The 20,895-nt window shown below is 50.6% G+C and overlaps 1 protein-coding gene across 2 annotated transcripts in view; it reads left to right on the top strand.

The window, feature by feature from the left end:
• The window catches only part of Prkd2 (protein kinase D2), a 34,878-nt gene extending 15,437 nt beyond the window's left edge, over window positions 1-19,441 (top strand). For both annotated transcript variants that reach the window (XM_004672640.3, XM_045134296.1), the window contains exons 12-19: window positions 1,432-1,484; window positions 1,589-1,661; window positions 4,642-4,748; window positions 5,463-5,624; window positions 14,330-14,428; window positions 16,813-17,080; window positions 18,763-18,848; window positions 19,061-19,441. In XM_004672640.3, the coding sequence (XP_004672697.1) occupies window positions 1,432-1,484; window positions 1,589-1,661; window positions 4,642-4,748; window positions 5,463-5,624; window positions 14,330-14,428; window positions 16,813-17,080; window positions 18,763-18,848; window positions 19,061-19,279 (1,067 nt within the window). In that variant the 3' untranslated portion in view covers window positions 19,280-19,441. The remainder of the gene's footprint in view (window positions 1-1,431; window positions 1,485-1,588; window positions 1,662-4,641; window positions 4,749-5,462; window positions 5,625-14,329; window positions 14,429-16,812; window positions 17,081-18,762; window positions 18,849-19,060) is intronic.
• Window positions 19,442-20,895: the final 1,454 nt, after the last annotated feature.

Here is a 20,895-nt window from a genome sequence, read left to right as displayed (position 1 = left end):
CTCAGCAGTTAAATTATTTGCTTGCAAAACCTAACATCATGGGTTCGATTCCCCAGTACATAGCCAGATTCACATGGTGGCACTTGTGAATGGACTTCATTTGCAGTGGCTAGCAACCCTGGTGCACTTGTTCCCCCCTCCCTTTCTCTCTCTGCTTACAAATAAATAAAAATATTTTAAAATATTTTATTTTTGTTTATTTGAGAGAGAGAGAAAGAGGCAGATAGAGAACGAGTACATCTAGCCACTGGAAACGAACTCCAGATGCATGTGTCACCATGTGCATCTGGCTTACATGGGTTCTGGAGAATCAAACCTGGGTCCTTAGGCTTCACAGGCAAGCTTTTTAACCACTAAGCCATCTTTCCAGCACCAATCAATAATTTCTTTTTGTTTGTTTGTTTTTGTTTTCAAGGTAAGGTTTCACTCTAGCCCAGGCTGACCTGGAATTCACTGTGTAGTCTCAGGGTGGCCTTGAACTCACAGGGATCCTCCTACCTCTGCCTCCCGAGTGCTTGGATTAAGGGCGTGCTCCATCTCACCTGGATCAATAAGAATATTAAAAAGAGGGCTGGAGAGATGGCGTAGCGGTTAAGCGCTTGCCTGTGAAGCCTAAGGACCCCGGTTCGAGGCTCGGTTCCCCAGGTCCCACGTTAGCCAGATGCAGAAGGGGGCGCACGCGTCTGGAGTTCGTTTGCAGAGGCTGGAAGCCCTGGCGTGCCCATTCTCTCTCTCTCCCTCTATCTGTCTTTCTCTCTGTGTCTGTCGCTCTCAAATAAATACATAAAAAACTAAAAAAAAAAAAAAGAATATTAAAAAGAAAAAAAAAAGGAGGAAGAAGAAGAGAAGGAGACAAGATGAGAGAAAGAAGGCTAGGCAAGAGCCAGGGAATGCAAGGATGTAGGTTCTGTGTTGGCAAAAGATCTAGACCCTGTTGTCTAGAGAGGAAGGAGGAGGCATTCAAATGGAGGAGGATTAGGACTTTGGAAACATCTGGCTCTGCTTGGGTTTGTTCAGGGGAAGTTGATGGAGTCTGGTTGTGACTGTTCCTCCCTGCCTGCTTTCTGCTCTGAAAAGTGGGATCTGCTCTGTAAAATACGGAGTAGGATCAGCATGTTTCCCCCTTGGCACCAAGGGCACTGAGTAGACTGTTCGGCATACGGTGGCAACGTCACATCCTAAGCCCCTCCCTGGGTCTCATTCACTCCTCCCGGCAGCTCTCGGAGGGAGGGTCTTCTGTTAGCCCCATTTCCCACAGGACAAAACTAAAATTAAAGTAGATTACTCACTAGCAGGGGTAAAAGCTACACATTGCATCACAAAATCCAAATGCAGGTGGTCTGGCTCCACATGTGGCCTTAGGAGGTAGGAGGTACAGGTGGTGCTATCAAAGGGTCCCCTCACCTTTGTTTTGTGCCCCCCCCCCACCAGGGCAAGCTTCTCTGAGCATCTCTGTGTCCAACAGTGAGATCCAAGAGAATGTGGTAAGCTTCCTGCCTGCTCCCAGGCCAGCCTCCCGGTATCCTGTCTCTTTTACCCACCCCCCATCTGCATTTGTACCCCTGACTCTGCTGTCCCTACCTCGTAGGACATTGCTACTGTCTACCAGATCTTTCCAGACGAGGTGCTGGGCTCCGGGCAGTTTGGAGTGGTCTATGGAGGTAAGAACACTATAAACTGATCCAGAGCCTAGATGGAGTCTTCCTCATTCCATACCCTCCTTGTTGGGTTAGAAAGCTACATCACGGCACTGGAAAGATGGCTTAGTGGTTAAGGCGCTTGCCTGCAAAGCCAAAGGACCAGGTTTGTTTCCCCAAGACCAACATAAGCCACATGCACAATGGGGTGCATGCATCTGGAGTTTGTTTGCAGTGGCTTCTGCACCCATTCTCTCTATATCTGCCACTCTCCTTGTCTCAAATCAATAATAAAAACAGAAAGCTAGGTCACAAGGAGTTTCTAGCCATCTACCTGGGAAAAGCAACGGATTTCTTTTTTTTTTTTTTTTTGCCTTTTATTAATAGGGAGTATGTTTACCTTTTTTCTTCTGCCTTTTTGTTTTCTGGGAGAGCTGGGGATGAAACCCAGGGCCATTAGCATGGTAGCTTAGTGCTGTAACTTAGCCACGCCCCCAGCCCCTCACTGTGGATCTAGACAAGTTCTCTACCTCTGAGCCACGCCCCCAGCCCCTCACTGTGGATCCTAGACAAGTGCTCTACCTCTGGGCCACGCCCCCAGCCTCTCACTGTGGACTCTAGACAAGTGCTCTACCTCTGAGCCACGTCCCCAGCCCCTCACTGTGGATCTAGACAAGTGCTCTACCTCTGAGCCACGCCCCCAGCCCCTCACTGTGGATCCTAGACAAGTGCTCTACCTCTGAGCCACGCCCCCAGCCCCTCACTGTGGATCCTAGACAAGTGCTCTACCTCTGGGCCACGCCCCCAGCCTCTCACTGTGGACTCTAGACAAGTGCTCTACCTCTGAGCCACGTCCCCAGCCCCTCACTGTGGATCCTAGACAAGTGCTCTACCTCTGGGCCACGCCCCCAGCCTCTCACTGTGGACTCTAGACAAGTGCTCTACCTCTGAGCCACGCCCCCAGCCCCTCACTGTGGATCCTAGACAAGTGCTCTACCTCTGAGCCACGCCCCCAGCCCCTCACTGTGGATCTAGACAAGTGCTCTACCTCTGAGCCACGCCCCCAGCCCCTCACTGTGGACTCTAGACAAGTGCTCTACCTCTGAGCCACGCCCCCAGCCCCTCACTGTGGACTCTAGACAAGTGCTCTACCTCTGAGCCACGCCCCCAGCCCCTCACTGTGGACTCTAGACAAGTGCTCTACCTCTGAGCCACGCCCCCAGCCCCTCACTGTGGTTCTAGACAAGTGCTCTACCTCTGAGCCACGCCCCCAGCCCCTCACTGTGGATCCTAGACAAGTGCTCTACCTCTGAGCCACGCCCCCAGCCCCTCACTGTGGATTCTAGACAAGTGCTCTACCTCTGAGCCACGCCCCCAGCCCCTCACTGTGGGTTCTAGACAAGTGCTCTACCTCTGAGCCACGCCCCCAGACCCTCACTGTGGATCTGGACAAGTGCTCTACCTCTGAGCCACGCCCCCAGCCCCTCACTGTGGATCTAGACAAGTGCTCTACCTCTGAGCCATGTCCCCAGCCCCTCACTGTGGATCTAGACAAGTGCTCTACCTCTGAACCACGCCCCCAGCCCCTCACTGTGGATCTAGACAAGTGCTCTACCTCTGAGCCACGCCCCCAGCCCCTCACTGTGGACTCTAGACAAGTGCTCTACCTCTGAGCCACGCCCCCAGCCCCTCACTGTGGACTCTAGGCAAGTGCTCTACCTCTGAGCCACGCCCCCAGCCCCTCACTGTGGGTTCTAGACAAGTGCTCTACCTCTGAGCCACGCCCCCAGCCCCTCACTGTGGATCTAGACAAGTGCTCTACCTCTGAGCCACGCCCCCAGCCCCTCACTGTGGATCTAGACAAGTGCTCTACCTCTGAGCCACGCCCCCAGCCCCTCACTGTGGATCTAGACAAGTGCTCTACCTCTGGGCCACGCCCCCAGCCCCTCACTGTGGGTTCCAGACAAGTGCTCTACCTCTGAGCCACGCCCCCAGCCCCTCACTGTGGATCTAGACAAGTGCTGTACCTCTGAGCCACGCCCCCAGCCCCTCACTGTGGATCTAGACAAGTGCTCTACCTCTGAGCCACGCCCCCAGCCCCTCACTGTGGATCTAGACAAGTGCTCTACCTCTGAGCCACACCCCCAGCCCCTCACTGTGGACTCTAGACAAGTGCTCTACCTCTGAGCCACGCCCCCAGCCCCTCACTGTGGATTCTAGACAAGTGCTCTACCTCTGAGCCACGCCCCCAGCCCCTCACTGTGGATCTAGACAAGTGCTCTACCTCTGAGCCACGCCCCCAGCCCCTCACTGTGGATCTAGACAAGTGCTCTACCTCTGAGCCACGCCCCCAACCCCTCACTGTGGGTTCCAGACAAGTGCTCTACCTCTGAGCCACGCCCCCAGCCCCTCACTGTGGATCTAGACAAGTGCTCTACCTCTGAGCCACGCCCCCAGCCCCTCACTGTGGACTCTAGACAAGTGCTCTACCTCTGAGCCACGCCCCCAGCCCCTCACTGTGGACTCTAGACAAGTGCTCTACCTCTGAGCCACGTCCCCAGCCCCCCCACTGTGGGTTCTAGACAAGTGCTATGCCGCTGAGCCACGCCCCCAGCCTCTATTTTAATTTTATTCTACTTATTGATTTATGAGAGAGAGAGAGAGGCAGACAAAGAGAGAGAATGGGTGCACCAGCGCCTCTAGCCTCTTGCAACTGAACCCCAGATGCATGAACCACTTTGTATATCTGGCTTCTCATGGGTACTGGGAAATCAAACCTGGGTCGTTTGCAGGCAGCTGCCTTAACCATTGAACCATCTCTCCAGCCCCCTCTTCTGCTTTTATTCCCAGTTTCTTCATCCAGCCACTCAATACTGAGGGCCTCTTAGGGTCCCCTTAGGGCCTTTCCTCTCGTTTCCTGTTCTCAGGCTGGGCTGGACGGAGCGGTGGCAGGGTTGTGGTCAGTCTGGGAGGTGTCCTTGCTGTCATCTGTTTACCTCTCCAGGGAAACACCGGAAGTCCGGCAGGGACGTGGCCGTGAAAGTCATTGACAAACTTCGTTTTCCCACCAAGCAAGAGAGCCAGCTGCGGAACGAAGTGGCCATTCTGCAGGTGACCGCCAGGGTCCCTGCCTCCTCCTTTAGAGGACGACTGGTCCGGTCCGGGGCGTGGTGTCAGGCTTTCTGGCAGAGGGGATGGGGACGTTGGGCTGAGAAGAGAACGTGTTCTGAGCAGAGGGACCGTGAGCTGCGGCTCGGAGGGGGCAATGGGGAGACATCCACAAAGGAGGCGCTAGGAGAAGAGAGGGAGAGGGTCAGGCTAGACCCTGGAGGCTTGCTTTCTTTTTCTTTTTTGTTTTTTGAAGTTGGGTCTCACTCTAGCCCAGGCTGACCTGGAATTCACTAAGTGGTCTCACGCTGGCCTCGAACTCACAGCCATCCTCCTATCTCTGCCTCACCAGTGCTGGGATTAAAGGCCTGCGCCACCACGCACGGGTCCTGAGGTACTGAAACTCTAGGAGAATCTGGAGGGTGGAGCTCCGTGGTAGAGCTTTGGTCTAGCCTTCATGAGGCCCTGGGTGCCCTTTCCAGTACCAAGAAAAGTACCAGTCAGTCATGGCTACCTGCAGCCAAGGCTATTTGCTGCTTACCCAAGCTCACCACGCCACGCTTCTGCCACCCGTGGCCGTCCCTATACATTCGTGACGCAGAGACCCCCTCCCCGAATGCACTTCTGCAGGTGAGGGTAAGGGCACATGCTTACTGTGCCCGCATGTCCGCTCGTGCCCGTGCTGACCTCGTGTGTCCTTCTGGCCCCGCCCCTCAGAGTCTGCGGCACCCAGGAATCGTGAACCTGGAGTGCATGTTTGAGACGCCCGAGAAGGTGTTTGTGGTGATGGAGAAGTTGCACGGGGACATGCTGGAGATGATCCTGTCCAGCGAGAAGGGTCGGCTACCAGAGCGGCTGACCAAATTCCTCATCACCCAGGTGTGTGCGCTGCGCGGCGGAGGGCGCCCCCTGGCGGCAGCACCGCGCAGGCCGATGTAGTAGGAATCTTGGGGGCCCCTTATCAAGAAAGGGTAATAGGAGCTGGCTTGGTAGCTCAGCAGTTAAAGGTGCCTGCTTGTAAACCCTGACTGCCCAAGTCCGATTCCCCAGTACCCATGTAAAGCCAGATGCCCAAAATGGAGTATGTGTTTGGATGTCCTTTGCTAGTGGCAGGAAGCCCCGGCACACCCAATTCTCTGTCAAAAAAGTGGGGGAGGTCTGGTGGGATGGCTTAGTGGTGAAGGTGTTTGCCCGCAAAGCCAGAGGACCCAGGTTTGATTCGCCAGGACCCACATTAGCCAGATGCACAAGGGGGCGCATGCATCTGGAGTTCCTTTGCAGTGGCTGGAGGCCCTGGCACGCCCATTCTCTCTCTCTCTCTCTCTTTCTCTCTCTCTCTCCCTCTTTTTCTGTCAAATAAATAAAAATTAAATAAATAAATAAGCAAAAATATTATTTGGGCATGTTGGCGCACACCTTTAATCCCAGCACTGACGAGGCAGAGTAAATAGGAGAATCCCCATGAGTTGGAGGCCACCCTGAAACTACCTAGTGAATTCCAGGTCAGCCTGGGTTAGAGTGAAACGCTACCTCAAAAACAAACAAATAAAATGGTAATAGAGGAGTGATGACAGGAATCAAGACAAAAGCAGTGATCCAGGTGTGGTGACTCCCATCTGTAATCCTAGAACTGGAGTTTGAGGTAGGAGGACCACCGTGAGTTTGAAGCCAGCTTGGGCTACTCCATAAGTTCCAGGACAGCCTCGGCTAGGATGAGACCCTGACTTAACAAAACAAGAGAGGGAGAGAGAACACTAATTGAGGGACAGAATAATTAAATAGAAAATAAGACTAATATGAAGCTGGGCATGGTAGTGCACGCCTGTAATCCCAGCACTCAAGAGTTAGGAGGATCACTGTGAGTTCGAGACCAGCCTGAGAGTACATAGTGAATTGCAGGTCAGCTTGGGCTACAGTGAGACTCTACCTTGAAACGTAAAAATTAAAAAATAGAGCATTAAGGTCATGGATAAGGCTCAGAAATCTCAAGGTGCTTGCGTGAAAAGCCTGCCAACCCAGGTTTCAGTACGCGTGTACCCACATAACGCCACATGCAGAAAATGGTACATGCATCTGGCATTTGACCCTGGCATGCCCCCCCACACAGTAAATAAATAATTTAAAAATAAGGTGGGTGTGGTGGCATCTTTGGGATGCTGAAGTAGGAGGATCACCATGAGTTCAAGGCCAGACTAGACTACAGAATAAATTTCAGATCAGCCTGGGATAGAGTGAGGCCCTGCCTGGAAAATAAATAAATATAAAAATAGAGTAATGAGGACAGTCAAGGTGCTTGCCTGCAAAAACCAAGGGACCCAGACTCAATTCCCCAGTATCCACATAAAGCCAGTGCACAAAGTGGTGCTTGAGTCTGGAGTTCCATGCCAGGGCCTTTAGCTGCTGCAAAGTCCAAATGCATGCATGCGCCACCTTGTGTATCTGGATTACATGGGTCTTGGGGAATCAAACCTGGGTTCTTTGGCTTTGAAGGCAAGCATCTTAACCACTAAGCTATCCCTCAACCCAAAGATAATATTTTTAGAAAACAGAGTAATGATAGTGAAAACTAGTAAATTAAAAACTAGAAAAATAAGCCGGGCATGGTAACGTATGCCTTTCATCCCAGCACTCGGGAGGCAGAGGTAGGAGGATCGCTGTGAATTCAAGGCCACCCTGGACTACATAGTGAATTCCAGGTCAGCTTGGACTAAAGTGAAACCCTACCTCAAAAAAACAAAACAAAACAAGAAACTAGAAAAGTATTAGCGCTACTACCAATAATAGCTATCAGCTGGGTGTAGTGGCTAATTAATTAATTGTGGATGCTGGGGCCTCAAACCTGGCCATCAAACCAGCCAAGCATGGTGGCACACACCTTTACTCCCAGAATTTGGGAAGCAGATGTAGGAGGATCGCCATGAGTTTGAGGCCATCCTGAGACTACATAGTGAATGCCAGGTCAGCCTGGGTTAGAGTGAGACCCTACCTTGAAAAACCATTTAAAATAAAAGGGCCTGGCATAGTGGCATATGCCTTTAATCCCAGCACTTGGGAGGCTGGGGTAGGAGGATCACCCTGAGTTCAAGGCCACCCTGAGACTACATAGTGAATTCCAGGTCAGCCTGGACTAGAGTGAAAACTACCTAAAAAAGAGGGAGGGGCTGGAGAAATGGCTTAGTGGTTAAGTGCTTGCCTGTGAACCCTAAGGACCCCAGTTTGAGGCTCCATTCCCCAGGACCCATGTTAGCCAGATGCACAAGGGGGTGCACGCATCTAGTTTGTTTGCAGTGGCTGGAGGCCCTGGCACACCCATCCTCTCTCTCTCTCTCTATCTGCCTCTTTCTCTGTCACTTTCAAATGAATAAATAAAAAGTAAAAAAAATTTTAAAGCTGTTGTTATGCAAGAGTGAAATTAGCCTTTTCCTCTCATCCATCCATTCCTATTAGATTCTTCAGCAGATAATTATGAAGGCTTTACTTCATGTTTTGCCCCATGCTGACTAGTATTGGAGACAGGATGGTGATGAAAATCGCCCCTGTCCTGGATGATACCAGCCAGAGATCAGCCACAGGGTAGACTAGTAACAGCTATGAGAAATGATTTCATGAACTTTGTAGAGCAGTGATCAGTTTTTTTGGAGGCGGCCCTTTTTTTGAGGCAGGGTCTCACTATAGCCCAGGCTGATTTGGAATTCACTATGTAGTCTCTGGCTGGCCTTGAACTCACGGCGCTCCTCTTACGTCTGCTTCCTGAGTGCTGGGATTAAAGGCGTGCGCCATCTCATGTAGTGTAGGTGGCTTTTGAATTTGAAGAAATGTGCTTCACAAAGGTGAGGCAAGACCACACATGCCCACTAAGTGGTACAAGTGTCGGGAGTTTGATTGCAGAGGCTGAGGCCCTGGCACACCAATTCTCTCCCCCTCTCTCCCTTTCTCTGTCTCTCTCTCAAAAAAAGAAAGAAAGAAAGAAATGTGCTTCAAACTGTGTGTGTGTGTGTGTGTGTGTGTGTGTGTGTGCTCACGCTAGAGGAGTGTATCAGTGCTCCTGTCCTGCGGCCCTTCCATCTACCTTAATTCCCTGAGACAGAGTTTCATTTCTTTTCTTTTTCTTTTTTTTCAAGGTAGGGTCTCACTCTAGCCCAGGCTGACCTGGAATTCACTATGGAGTCTCAGGGTGGCCTTGAACTCACGCAACACTCCTACCTCTGCGACCCGGGTGCTGGGATTAAAGGCATGCGCCACCACGCCCGGCAAGACAGAGTTTCTTACTGGTCCTGGAGGTCAGCCATTTTTGTAGACTGCCTGACCAGGGAGCTCCAGTGATCCTCCTCTTTCTGCCTCCCTCAGTGCTGGGTTAGAAGCAAGCATGGTCACACCTGGCTTTTTTTTATAATTAATTTATTTTTTATTAACAACTTTAATGTTTGTAAACAATATCCCACAGTAATGCCCTCCCTCCCACCACTTTCCCCTTTGAACCTCCACTCTCCATCATATCCCCTCCCCCCTCAGTCTTTTATTTTTACGTCATGATCTTTTCCTCCTCTTCTGATGGTCTTGTGTAGGTAGTGTCAGGCACTGTGAGGTCATGGATATCCAGGCCATTTTGTGTCCGGAGGAGCATGTTGTAAGGCGTCCTACCCTTCCCTTGGCTCTTACATTCTTTCCGCCACCTCTTCCACAATGGACCCTGAGCCTTGGAAGATGTGATAGAAATATTTCAGTGCTGAGCACTCCTCTGTCACTTCTTCCCAGCACCATGATGCCTTCTGAGTCATCCCAAGGTCACTGCCATCTGAAAAGAGAAGGTTCTCTACGAAAAGTGAGAGTAACATTAATATAAGGGTATGAACATTAAGAGAAGTGCTCACTGGGCAGTTTGATAAGCATAGTATATACATTTAGCCAGATAGCAGCAGACGTTACACCCCTAGGGCTCATGACTACCCCTGTTTTAAGTTTTCAGTATCAGGGATGTATTCCCTCCCATGGAGCAGGCCTCCAGTCCAATTAGAGGGCAGTTGTTTTCCACCATGACAGATGTGCCACTATTGCACCTGGTTGGCTCATTTGGCCTGGCAGGCAAATCTAAGGCTTGTAGTGTCCACTGTTGGATATCTCCACTGATGATTTCTCTCTCTCCCATTGAACTGCACGCAGTGTGGCTTTTTTCAGCTTTCTGTCATCTGGTCTACATGAAGGAGGTTTTCAGCTCAGCCCCAGCAGGACTTCTCAGTGGCCTTGCAGCCCCACGCCTGGCTTTGTACTTGGGTGCTGAGAATCTGAACCCAGGTCCTCATGCTTGCACAGCGAGTACTTTTACCCACTGAGCCACCTCCCCAGCCCCTGGATATTTATTTATTTATTTATTTATTTGAGAGAAAGACAGATAGAGGGAGAGAGAGAGAATGGGCGCGCCAGGGCCTCCAGCCTCTGCAAACGAACTCCAGACGCGTGCGCCCCCTTGTGCATCTGGCTAACGTGGGACCTGGGGAACCGAGCCTCGAACCGGGGTCCTTAGGCTTCACAGGCAAGCGCTTAACCACTAAGCCATCTCTCCAGTCCCCCTCTGTTGTTTTTAAGATGTTGTTCAGCTCATCTCTAAAATCCTTCCCAATCCTTGCGCCCACCAGTAGTGTAGGAGGGTGCCGGTTTTCTCACTTCTTACTTACTAACAGTGGATAAAAATAACTGCCAAGCTTTAAATTTTTTTTCTCATTTATTTAAGTAATTTATTTATTGTCTTTTTTTTTTTTTTGGTTTTGTTTTTTTCAAGGCAGGGTCTCACTCCAGCCCAGGCTGGAATTCAGTATGAAGTCTCAGGGTGGCCACGAACTCACAGTGATTCACCTATCTCAGCCTCCTGGATGCTGGAATTAAAGGCGTGTGCCCCCCTGCCTGGCAGAGAGAGATTGGGTGCACCAGGGTTTTTAGCCACTGCATACGAACTCCAGATGCATGCAACAGTTTGTGCATCTGCCTTTATGTGGGTCCTGGGAATCAAACCCAAGTTGGTAGGCTTTACAGGCAAGCACCTTAACCACTGTCCGAACCTCCATCTCTTGATTGCTGGGGTTACAGGCATACCCCACCACACCCAGTTTAAAGGTGGTGCCGGGGCTCAAACTTGGACTTGGTGTGTGCTAGCTGCCAGTTGAGCCACACAGCCAGACCTCCTTAGGGCTTTCACTGGACCAGAGAGATTTTGTTTGTTCGTTCATTTCTCTTTGCCTGTGTGTGTGGTGTGTGGTACGTGTACACGTGTGTGCAGATGCATGTGCCATGTGCACATGCATGCGCCAGAGGAGACCATTCAGTGTTTTCCCTCGTCACTCATCTGGGAGAGTCCTGGAGATGGAAGACAGACGGGTTGACCAGTAAACCCCAGTGATTCTCCCAGGTCTGTCCCAAGCAAGATGGCTTCCATGCATGGCATGTCCAGGGACTTACCAGGGAGCTTGGGGAATCAAACTCAGAGTGAGTCAGGCCCTACTGAGCCATCCCTTCAACCACCACCATAGTGGTTTTATTTTCTATTTATTATCAATTTATTTACTTACTTGTGTTTTTTTCTCACATGAGTGTGTATGTACATGGGCATACCCTAGGCCTCAAACATCAGACATGTGCACCATTTTTTAAAAAAATATTTTATTTCTTTATTTATTGGAGAGAGAGAGAGAGAAGAGGCAGAGAAAAAGAGGGAATTGGGCGCACCAGGGCTTCCAGTCATTGCAAATGAGCTCCAGGTGCATGCGCCCTCTTGTGCATCTGGTTTACATGGGTCCTGGGGAATCGAACCTGGGTCCTTGTAGGCTTTGTAGGCAGATGCCTTAACTGCTAAGCCATTTCCCCAGCCCATGTGCACCATTTTTTGCATCCAGCTTATGTACGTGACTTGGGAATCAAACCTGGGTCTTCAGACTTTGCAAGCAAGTGCCTTTAACCTCTGGGCTATCTTCCCAGCACCCCCAACATAGAGGGTTTTTTAAAAATTGATTTATTTTATTTATTTGCAAGCAGAGAGAGAAAGAGAAAATGGGTGCACCAGGGCCTACAGCCTCTATAAACAAACTCCAGATGCATGTGCCACCTTGTGCATCGGGCTTTACATGGGTACTGGGGAATTGAACCTGTGTTGTTAGGCTTTGCAGGCAAAGGTCTTAACTGCTGAGCCAGCCCCCCACCTTAGAGTTTTTTGAGTTGTTTTTTTTTTTTTTTTTCCAGGGTAGAGTGTTGCTCTAGCCCAGGCTGACCTGGAACTCACTCTGTAGTCTCAGGGTGGCCTTGAACTCATGACAATCCTTCTACCTCTGCCTCCTGAGTGCTGGGATTAAAGGCGTGCGCCACCACCCTGGCTTCACCATAGAGTTTTAACCTATGTTCTTTATGTGTTTTGGAATTTCAAAACCTTCCCAGAGCGGCCCCCTCGTCAGACTAGGACCCATCGGATTCTGTGGCACCTTTTCCATTGGTTCCAAATTACCCCATGGTAGGCTTCACCCCCCCCACACACCCCACAAACGCACCCCCATGTTGCCTCTACAGTGCCCCTACATTTATCAGACAGGTTTGGGGAATGTGGGCAGACCCACCGAGGCAGGCATGACCAGTCTGTGGGGTGGGGGGTCGGTTAGAAACTGCATTTTTAGTCGCCAAAGTACTTTCTCTTTCTGGTCTTCCATTTCTTCCTGTCTGTCTGTCTGTCTGTCTGTCCTCTCTCTGCAGATTCTTTCCTCTAGGCTCTTGCCTGTTTGACCTCTAAGTGCTGTACCCAGTTCTTTACCTCATGACCTCATTTCTAGGCCTCACCACCGCTCTCTCAGGTAGGTATCCTTAAACCCCAATCTCAAAGGCTGGTGACATAGTGCCTGTCGCCCCAGCACTCCAGAGGCTAAGGCAGGAGGATCAGGAGTTTGAGGCTGGCTTCCGGTCAGCCTGGGTTAAATGAGAGACCGTGTACCCCCACACACAAGAAAAAAATTAAACACACCAACCATGCCTTTAATCCCAGCACTCAGGAGGCAGAGGTAGGAGGATCACCGTGAGTTCGAGGCCACCCTGAGGCTACATAGTTAATTCCAGGTCAGCCTGAGCTAGACAAAAAACAACAACAACAACAAAAATAACAATAAAGGAAGTTGCAGGACATCCTGGGCTACAGAGTGAGACCTTGTGTCACAAGAGCAAACTAAAAGTTGGGGCTGTAGCTCAGTTGTAGGGGGCTTGTCTAGCATGAAGCCTTGGGTTGGTTCTACAGCACCACATGAACGGTATGTGGGGCTACACATCTGTAATCCCCGCACTGGGGAGGTGGAAGCAAGAACATGAGTTCAAAGTCACCCCGACTCCATATGAAGTTCAAGGCTGGCCTGAGCTACTTGACACTTCGTCTCTAAATAAATAAATTTCCTTAAAATCCAGCAACATGGCTGGAGAGATGGCTTAGCAGTTAAGGTGTTTGCCTGCAAAGCCAAGGGACCTTGGTTCGATCCCCCAGGACCCACATAAGCCAGATGCACAAGTTGGCACACGGGTCTGGAGTTTGTTTGCAGTGGCTGAAGGCCCTGGCGTGCCCATTCTCTCTCTCTCTTTCTCTCCCTGTGTCTTTCTCTCTCTCACAAAATAAAATAAATAAATAATAAATAGTTTTAAAAGTCATAGTTAACAGCCAGGCATGGTGGCACACGCCTTTAATCCCAGCTCTCAGGAGGCAGAGGTAGGAGGATCGCCGAGAGTTTGAGGCCACCCTGAGACTGCATAGTGAATTCCAGGTCAGCCTGGACTAGAGCAAGACTCTACCTTGAAAAACCAAAAGAAAACAAAAAATCATAGCAACTCTGTGGTTGTTATTAGCACTGTATTAAATTTGTTGGGATGGTATGTGGGCAGGGGGGGTCTCTTGCTGCAAATAATTGCCCATCTGGAACTAAATGGGCAGCTGGAGGAATTGAACCCAGGGCAGCAATTTTTGTAAGTCAGTGCCTTTACCCACTGAGCCACCTCCCCAGCCCCAAGAGACATCTGAGATACAACCCACACTGTATTTGTGGTTTTACAGTTTGTATTGCCTTCTCTTTAGTTTTATTTATTTATTTATTTATTTATTTTTGAGGTAGGGTCTCACTGTAGGCCAGGCTGACCTGGAATTCACTCTGTAGTCTCAGGCTGGCCTGGAACTCACAGTGATCCTCCTCCCTCTACCTCCCAAGGGCTGGGATTATAGCCTAACGGTGTGGGCTACCACACCGAGATAGAATTTTTTTTTCAATCATTTGAATCACACAATGGAACCTTCTTGAAAGCCCCTGCTGTGTACATAACTCATCAGGACTTACTACATGGTGGAGTATCTGAGATTCTTCCCAATCCATTCCACCCCCCCCCCCCCCACACACACAAACACACTAGAATGCTGTAACTCTTAGCTTCTGGGAGTACATGGTTTGGGGATTCTGTGTTGGACATCCTTCCCTGGCTCTGGGCAGTATCACTGGGGTGCAGAGAGAGGTATGCGGGTTCCGGGGTTGGACTTCAGGGTGGCTTTCTTTCTACCTTTCTCATTGAGTCCCTCTTCTCCGCAGATCCTGGTGGCTTTGAGACACCTGCACTTCAAGAACATTGTCCACTGTGACTTGAAGCCTGAGAACGTATTGCTGGCATCGGCTGACCCATTCCCTCAGGTCGGTTATGTCCCCTCCTGTTGGGGGAAGTCCAGCAAGGAAGGTGGTGGCTAGCTCACAATCAAAAGGCAGGCTTTGGGCTGGAGCGATGGCTTAGTGGTTAAGGCGTTTGCCTGCAAAGCCAAAGGACTCCGGTTCTATTCCCCAGGACCCATGTTAGCCAGATGCACAAGGGGGCACATCCATCTGGAGTTCATTTGCAGTGGCTAGAGGCCCTGATGTGCCCATTCTCTCTGTTTCCCTCTTTCTCTGTCAAATAAATAAATATTTTAAAAGAAGGTGGCAGGGCTGAAGAGATGGCTTAGTGGTTAAGGCACTTGCCTGCAAAGCCAAAGGACCCAGGTTCAGTTCCCCAGGACCCACGTAAGCCAGATGCATAAGGTGGCACATGTGTCTGGAGTTCGTTTGCAGTGGCCGGAGGCCTTGACATGCCCATTCTCTCTGTCTCCCTCTCTCTCTCTCTCTCTCTCTCTCTCTCTGACTCTCTTTCTCGGTCGCTCTCAAATAAATAAAAATAAGTTAAAAAAAAAAAAACTTAAAAAAAAAAGAGTCAGGCTTAGCTGCTGCGCAGTGAGCAGAACTCCCAAGGGGACAGTGGCTTCCTAAGACAGGCTTGTTCTCACTCTGGTAGCACCTAGCCTAAGCATCCTGGGGCTAAAAAGGCACTGCCATGATCTGGAGGACCAGGCTTCCTTTCATCTTTGCTTGGCCAGTATACAAGTGACCAAGTCGCAATGAAAAAGGAGAGTCCAGGACTGGAGGGATGGCTTAGCACTTAAGGTGTTTGTCTGCAAAGCCAAAGGACCCAGGTTCGATTCCCCAATACCCATGTAAGCCAGATGCACAAGGGGGCACCTGCGTCTGGAGTTCCTTTGAAGTGGCTGGAAGCCTCTTTCTCTCCCTCCCTCTCTTTTCTCCTCCCTCTTTCTCCCTGTCAAATAAATAAAAAATACATATGTTTTTTTTAAAAAAAGAGAAAGGACAGTACAGAGAAGAAATAGACACACACCTTTTCTTCTCTAAGATAGCCCTTGAAATTTCCCTTATCACTTCCCTCCCATTCGATTGGCGAAAATGATCCACATGGTCATGGCTAGCTGCTAGGCATACTGGGAAATGTAGTCGGTAGTTTTGGGTTTTTGTTTTTGTTTTGTTGTTTGGTTTTGGTTTTTCAAGGTAGGGTCTCACTCTAGTTCAGGCTGACCTGGAATTCACTGTGTAGTCTCAGGGTGGCCTCGAACTCACTGTGACCCTCCTACCTCTGGCTCCCAAGTGCTGGGATTAAAGGCATGCACCTTGGGCTATAGTGAGACCCTACCTAAAAAAAAAAAAAAAAAAAGTTTAACAAAATATAGATTTATTTCAAGTAGAAAGATAGATAGATAGACAGACAGAGAGATAGACAGACAGACAGAAGGAGCACACCAGGACCTGCCGCCAGTACAACAAACTCCAGATGCATGCAGCACATTGTGTATCTGGCTTTATGTGGGCACTGAGGAATAAAACCTAGGCTGGCAGGCTTTGCAAGCAAGTGCCTTTAGCAGCTAAACCATCTCTCCCCTCCTCCCATGCCTTTTTTTTTTTTTTTTTTTTTTGCTTTTTAGTTATTTATATTTTTCAAGGTAATGTCTCACTCTAGCCCAGGCTGACCTGGAATTCACCATGTAGTCTCAGGGTGGCCTCGAACTCACGGTGATCCTCCTACCTCTGCCTTCCCAGTGCTGGGATTAAAGGCGTGCATCAGGACACCGGGCTCCTTTGGTTTTTTGAGGTAGGGTCTTGCTGTAGCCCAGGCTGACCTGGAATTCACTCTGTAGTCTCAGGGTGGCCTCGAACTCATGGTGATCCTCCTACCTCTGCCTCCCGAGTGCTGCGCCACCACGCCGGGATATGTTCAACAGTAGGATTGTGTTAGAATTGCCATGGTGTGGAACAGGCAAGAGGAGGCTGAGACCCATGCTAGGAGATGGAGCAGCAGGGAGCATCTCCTGAGAGTCGCTTTCTGCGCGCTGGGCGCTGGGCACTGAGTTCATATGGATTCACTCACGTAATCCCGGAATAGCCCCTTTGAGACGTGCGTTATGCTGAGGCACAGAAAAGGAGAGTCACTTGACCCGCCTCATCCAGTTACTGAGCATGAAAAAAGGAGAACCCCTCTCCTCCTTGAAATTCCCTGCATCCCTTTCCTCGCATCCCATTGGCCAGTATGGGCCACATGGTCTTGGCTGGCTGCTAGGCATCTTGGGAAATGTAGTCTTTCCTGATATTCTTCGAAAACCGAGGTGGTAGCAGTTTGGGGATTGCCACCCCCCCACCCACACACACACCCTTGGGGGTGGCTGCATCATCACCTCATACCTTCCACCTGTCACCCTCGGCAGGTGAAGCTGTGTGACTTCGGGTTCGCACGCATCATTGGCGAGAAGTCCTTCCGGCGCTCAGTGGTGGGCACGCCTGCCTACCTGGCACCCGAGGTGCTGCTCAACCAGGGTTACAACCGCTCGCTGGACATGTGGTCGGTGGGCGTGATCATGTACGTCAGCCTCAGTGGCACCTTCCCCTTCAACGAGGACGAGGACATCAACGACCAGATCCAGAACGCGGCCTTCATGTACCCGGCCAGCCCCTGGAGCCATATCTCCTCTGGAGGTGGGTGGTAGGTGGGGCCAGCAGGGAGAGTGAGCGAGGCTGTCCGTGGGCAGTGCCAGGCCTGAGGGAGACTTAAGTCAGTGGAGATGGAGCTTAGTCCTAACGGCTGGTGGGAGCCATCAGTGGAGGTCAGCAGGGCGGGAGTCTGTGTGGCCCTAAGAGGTTGGACCTTTACGACCTTGTTAGGGGATCTGAGTGTTGATGGGTCAAGGGAGGGCGGGATCCCGTAAAAGGCAGGTATAGAATCAGGGTCCTGGAGACTTGAGTTGTTTTGTTTTTCTTGCTTTTTTTTTTTTTTTTTTTTCGAGGTAGGGTCTCGCTTTAGCCCAGGCTGACCTGGAATTCACTATGTAGTCTCAGGGTGGCCTCGAACTCATGACGATCCTCCTACCTCTGCCTCCCAAGTGCTGGGATTAAAGGCATGCGCCACCATGCCCGGCTTGAAATATTTTATTTTCAGTTATTCTTTGAGTGAGGGTTTCACGTTAGCTCATAGGGATAGGGATCCTCCTCCCTCAGCCTCGTGACTGCTGAGATTAAAGGCCTGAGCCACTGTGCTCAGCAAAGTAAAGAATACGTTAAAAAAAAAAAAAACAACCCAAATACCTAAAAAATTGGATAATGGGGACTGGAGAGATGGCTTAGCAGTTAAGGCACTTGCCTGCGAAGCGGAGGAACTCATGTCGAATCTCCAGGTCCCATGTAGTCAGAAGCAGTGATGCAAGCACGCACTGTCACAAATGCACCACAAGGGGCGCACGCGTCTGGAGTTTGCAGCGGCTGAAGGCCCTAGAGGGTCCATTTCCTCCCCCCCCCCTCCCCCGTGCTTCTTTCTCAAAAAAAATCGGACGATGGGGCTGGGAAGATGGCTCAATGGATAAAGTGTTTGCCATAGAAGTGTGAGGACCCCAGCATCCACATAAAATGCCACATGTGGTGGTACATGACTTTAATCTCCAGAGGCAGAGGTAGGAGGATCGCCACGAGTTCAAGGCCAGCCTGGAACTACAAAGTGAATTTCAGGTCAGCCTGAGCTACAGTGAGACCCTATTTCAGAAATCCAAAAAATAAAGTGGTGAGCGATCGAGAAAGACAACTGAAGTAGATCTCAGTCCTCCACATGCACAGACATACCTGTGCACAAGTGCTCACATACATACATACACACATGGGGGAAAATTAGATGGAGCTGGATGTGGTGGCACATTCCTAAAATCCCATCAGTCAGATATAGCCAACTCTGGCCTTGAACTAACTCCAACTCCCGTGTGCTGCCACTAATAAATTGGCCAAAACAGATTTTTTTTTTGTTTTTATTTATATTTTCAGAGAGGAGAGAGGGGGAGGGAAGGAAAGGAGGAAGAGGCAGATAGGGAATGGGTGCACCAGGGTCTCCAGCCACTGCAAACGAACTCCAGATGCATGCGCCACCTTGTGCCGCTGGCTCACGTGTGTCCTAGGGAATCGAACCTGGGTCCTTTGGCTTTGCAGGCAAGCGCTTTAACCGCTAAGCCATCTCTCCAGCCCCCAAAGTCTATTTTTTTTAGTGGGAAAGTCAGGTTAAGTGGTGGTCACCTGGGCCAGTGCAGAAGGCATACCTTGATGACAGGCTGGGGTGGCCTGTTGAAGCGAGGGGTCCCGTGTCACACCGGCCGAACCTGATGTGTCTCCTTCCCACACAGCCATTGATCTCATCAACAACCTGCTACAGGTGAAGATGCGCAAACGCTACAGCGTGGATAAATCTCTCAGCCACCCCTGGTTACAGGTGACGCGGGGTGGGCGGGGCTGGAGGAGGGTCTAGGTCTCCCATTGGCTGAGCTGCGGAGGGTGGTGCTTCGTGATCGCTATTGGCTGGGCGCGTTGCCAAGGGCGTGGCTTCGCCCTCCTGGTGCGCGGGGGAGTCCTGGGCTGAGGGTCTGGCTGCCCGTGGCTGCCCGAAGTGCGGTTCTCAAGATAACCCAGTTCCTCCCGGCCCAGGAGTACCAGACGTGGCTGGACCTCCGAGAGCTGGAGAGGAAGATGGGCGAGCGGTACATCACGCATGAGAGTGACGACGCGCGCTGGGAGCAGTTCGTGGCCGAGCGCTTGGGGGTAGAGTCCGGCCTGGGCCTGCTCGCCGATGCGGACCTCGGGGGCGCCCGTTTGCCGCAGGACCACGAGATGCAGGGGCTGGCCGAACGCATCAGCGTCCTCTGAGGCCCCCTCCACGCCATCGCGACAATGAACTGTTCTTGGGGGGTGTAGGATGGGACAGTGTCCAGGGGGCCATAGGCCACGGGGTGGGGGGACACGTTAGTCCCCAAGGCCGCTGTTGTCTCTCCAGTAATTAAACAGGACTTAATGTCTCACTGCCCCGAACTCTAGAGTCCATTCATCTGGCTTCACAGGGCAGTGCTTCCTGGAAGAAAGACGGTACAAATAGAAGGCGTTGCTTTGGTGTAGTGGCACGTGCCTCTAATCCCAGCACTCAGGAGACTGAAGGAGGCTTGCCATGAGTTCAAGGCCAGAGTGAGAGTTGGAGGAGGATTATGCATATGCAAGGGTGTCTGCCAGGAGCGAAGGGTACAAAAGGGGAAGAGGTAGCAGAATGAACATGGGGGAAAAGTGGAGAAAAGCAAATGTAAAGGCCTTCCTGTTAGGAAGACAGCTTGAAACACTCATCCTAAAAGTGCCTTCAAGCGGCTGCAGAGATAGTTGAACCGTTAAGGCGCTTGCCTGCGAAGCCTAAGGACCCAGGTTCGATTCCCCAATATCCATATAAAGCTAGATGCACAAAGTAAAACCTGGGTGGTTAATTTTCCAAACAAGCTCCTTTACTGCAGAGACATCTCCTCAGCAGATACTCTATTTTATATATTTATGTTTGTGGCTTTCCAAGGTAGGGTCTTGCTCTAGCCCAGGTTAACCTAGAATTCACTATATAGTCTGGCCTCCAATTCAAATTGAACATAGAGCCTTGCCAATGCTAGAAAAGTGCTCTACCTCTGAGCCACGCCCCCAGCCCCTCACTGTGGATTCTAGACAAGTGCTCTACCTCTGAGCCATGTCCCCAGCCCCTCACTGTGGATCTAGACAAGTGCTCTACCTCTGAGCCACGCCCCCAGCCCCTCACTGTTGATTCTAGACATGCTCTACTGCTGAACTCCATCTCCAGCCCTTGATTTACTTTGGTCTTGCTCTGTAGCCCAGGCTCACCTTGAACTTGAGATTTTCCTGCCTCAGCCTCAAGTGCTGGGAGGGCACAGCTAGGCCATCATGCCTTACACAGTGAGACTTTTTAAACCGCAGGGTTGGTTTGATTTGGTTTTCATTCCGGGGGCTCGAATAGCCAATCTGAAGCCATTCCAGCTGCAGTACTGTGAAGCCACCCCAGCAAAGGAATACGGGGCGGGGGGTCTGTTTAGAGGCCCTGGAACTTAAATTCCAGATGTTGCGCTAATGCTCCTTCTATAAATCATCTAAGGGTTATACTTCTGAGCTTTAATTTTTGATAAGACTTCTCTATCTTCCTTTGATATCTCTGGATCTTTCTTCTTTCCCCCTTTGCTTTTTTTTTTTTTCTCTTCTTATTTTATTTTATTTTGGTTTTCGAGGGAGGGTCTCACTCTAGCCCAGGCTGGACTGGATGGAATTCACTATGGAGTCTCAGGGTGGCCTTGAACTCACAGTGATCCTCCTACCTCTGCCTCCTGAGTGCTACGATTAAAGGCATGCGCCACCATTCCTGGCAGCTTTTTGTTTTTAAAGAAGGATGTAGGGTTTTCTCGTCTTTCTCCTCCTCCCATCTTTTATAAATATTTTATTTATTTATT

Source organism: Jaculus jaculus, chromosome 14 (genome assembly GCF_020740685.1).
Source record: "Jaculus jaculus isolate mJacJac1 chromosome 14, mJacJac1.mat.Y.cur, whole genome shotgun sequence".
Classification (NCBI taxonomy): Eukaryota; Metazoa; Chordata; class Mammalia; order Rodentia; family Dipodidae; genus Jaculus; species Jaculus jaculus.
The sequence above is the reverse complement of the archived record's forward strand: the minus strand, read 5'-3'. Positions and strand labels throughout refer to the sequence as shown.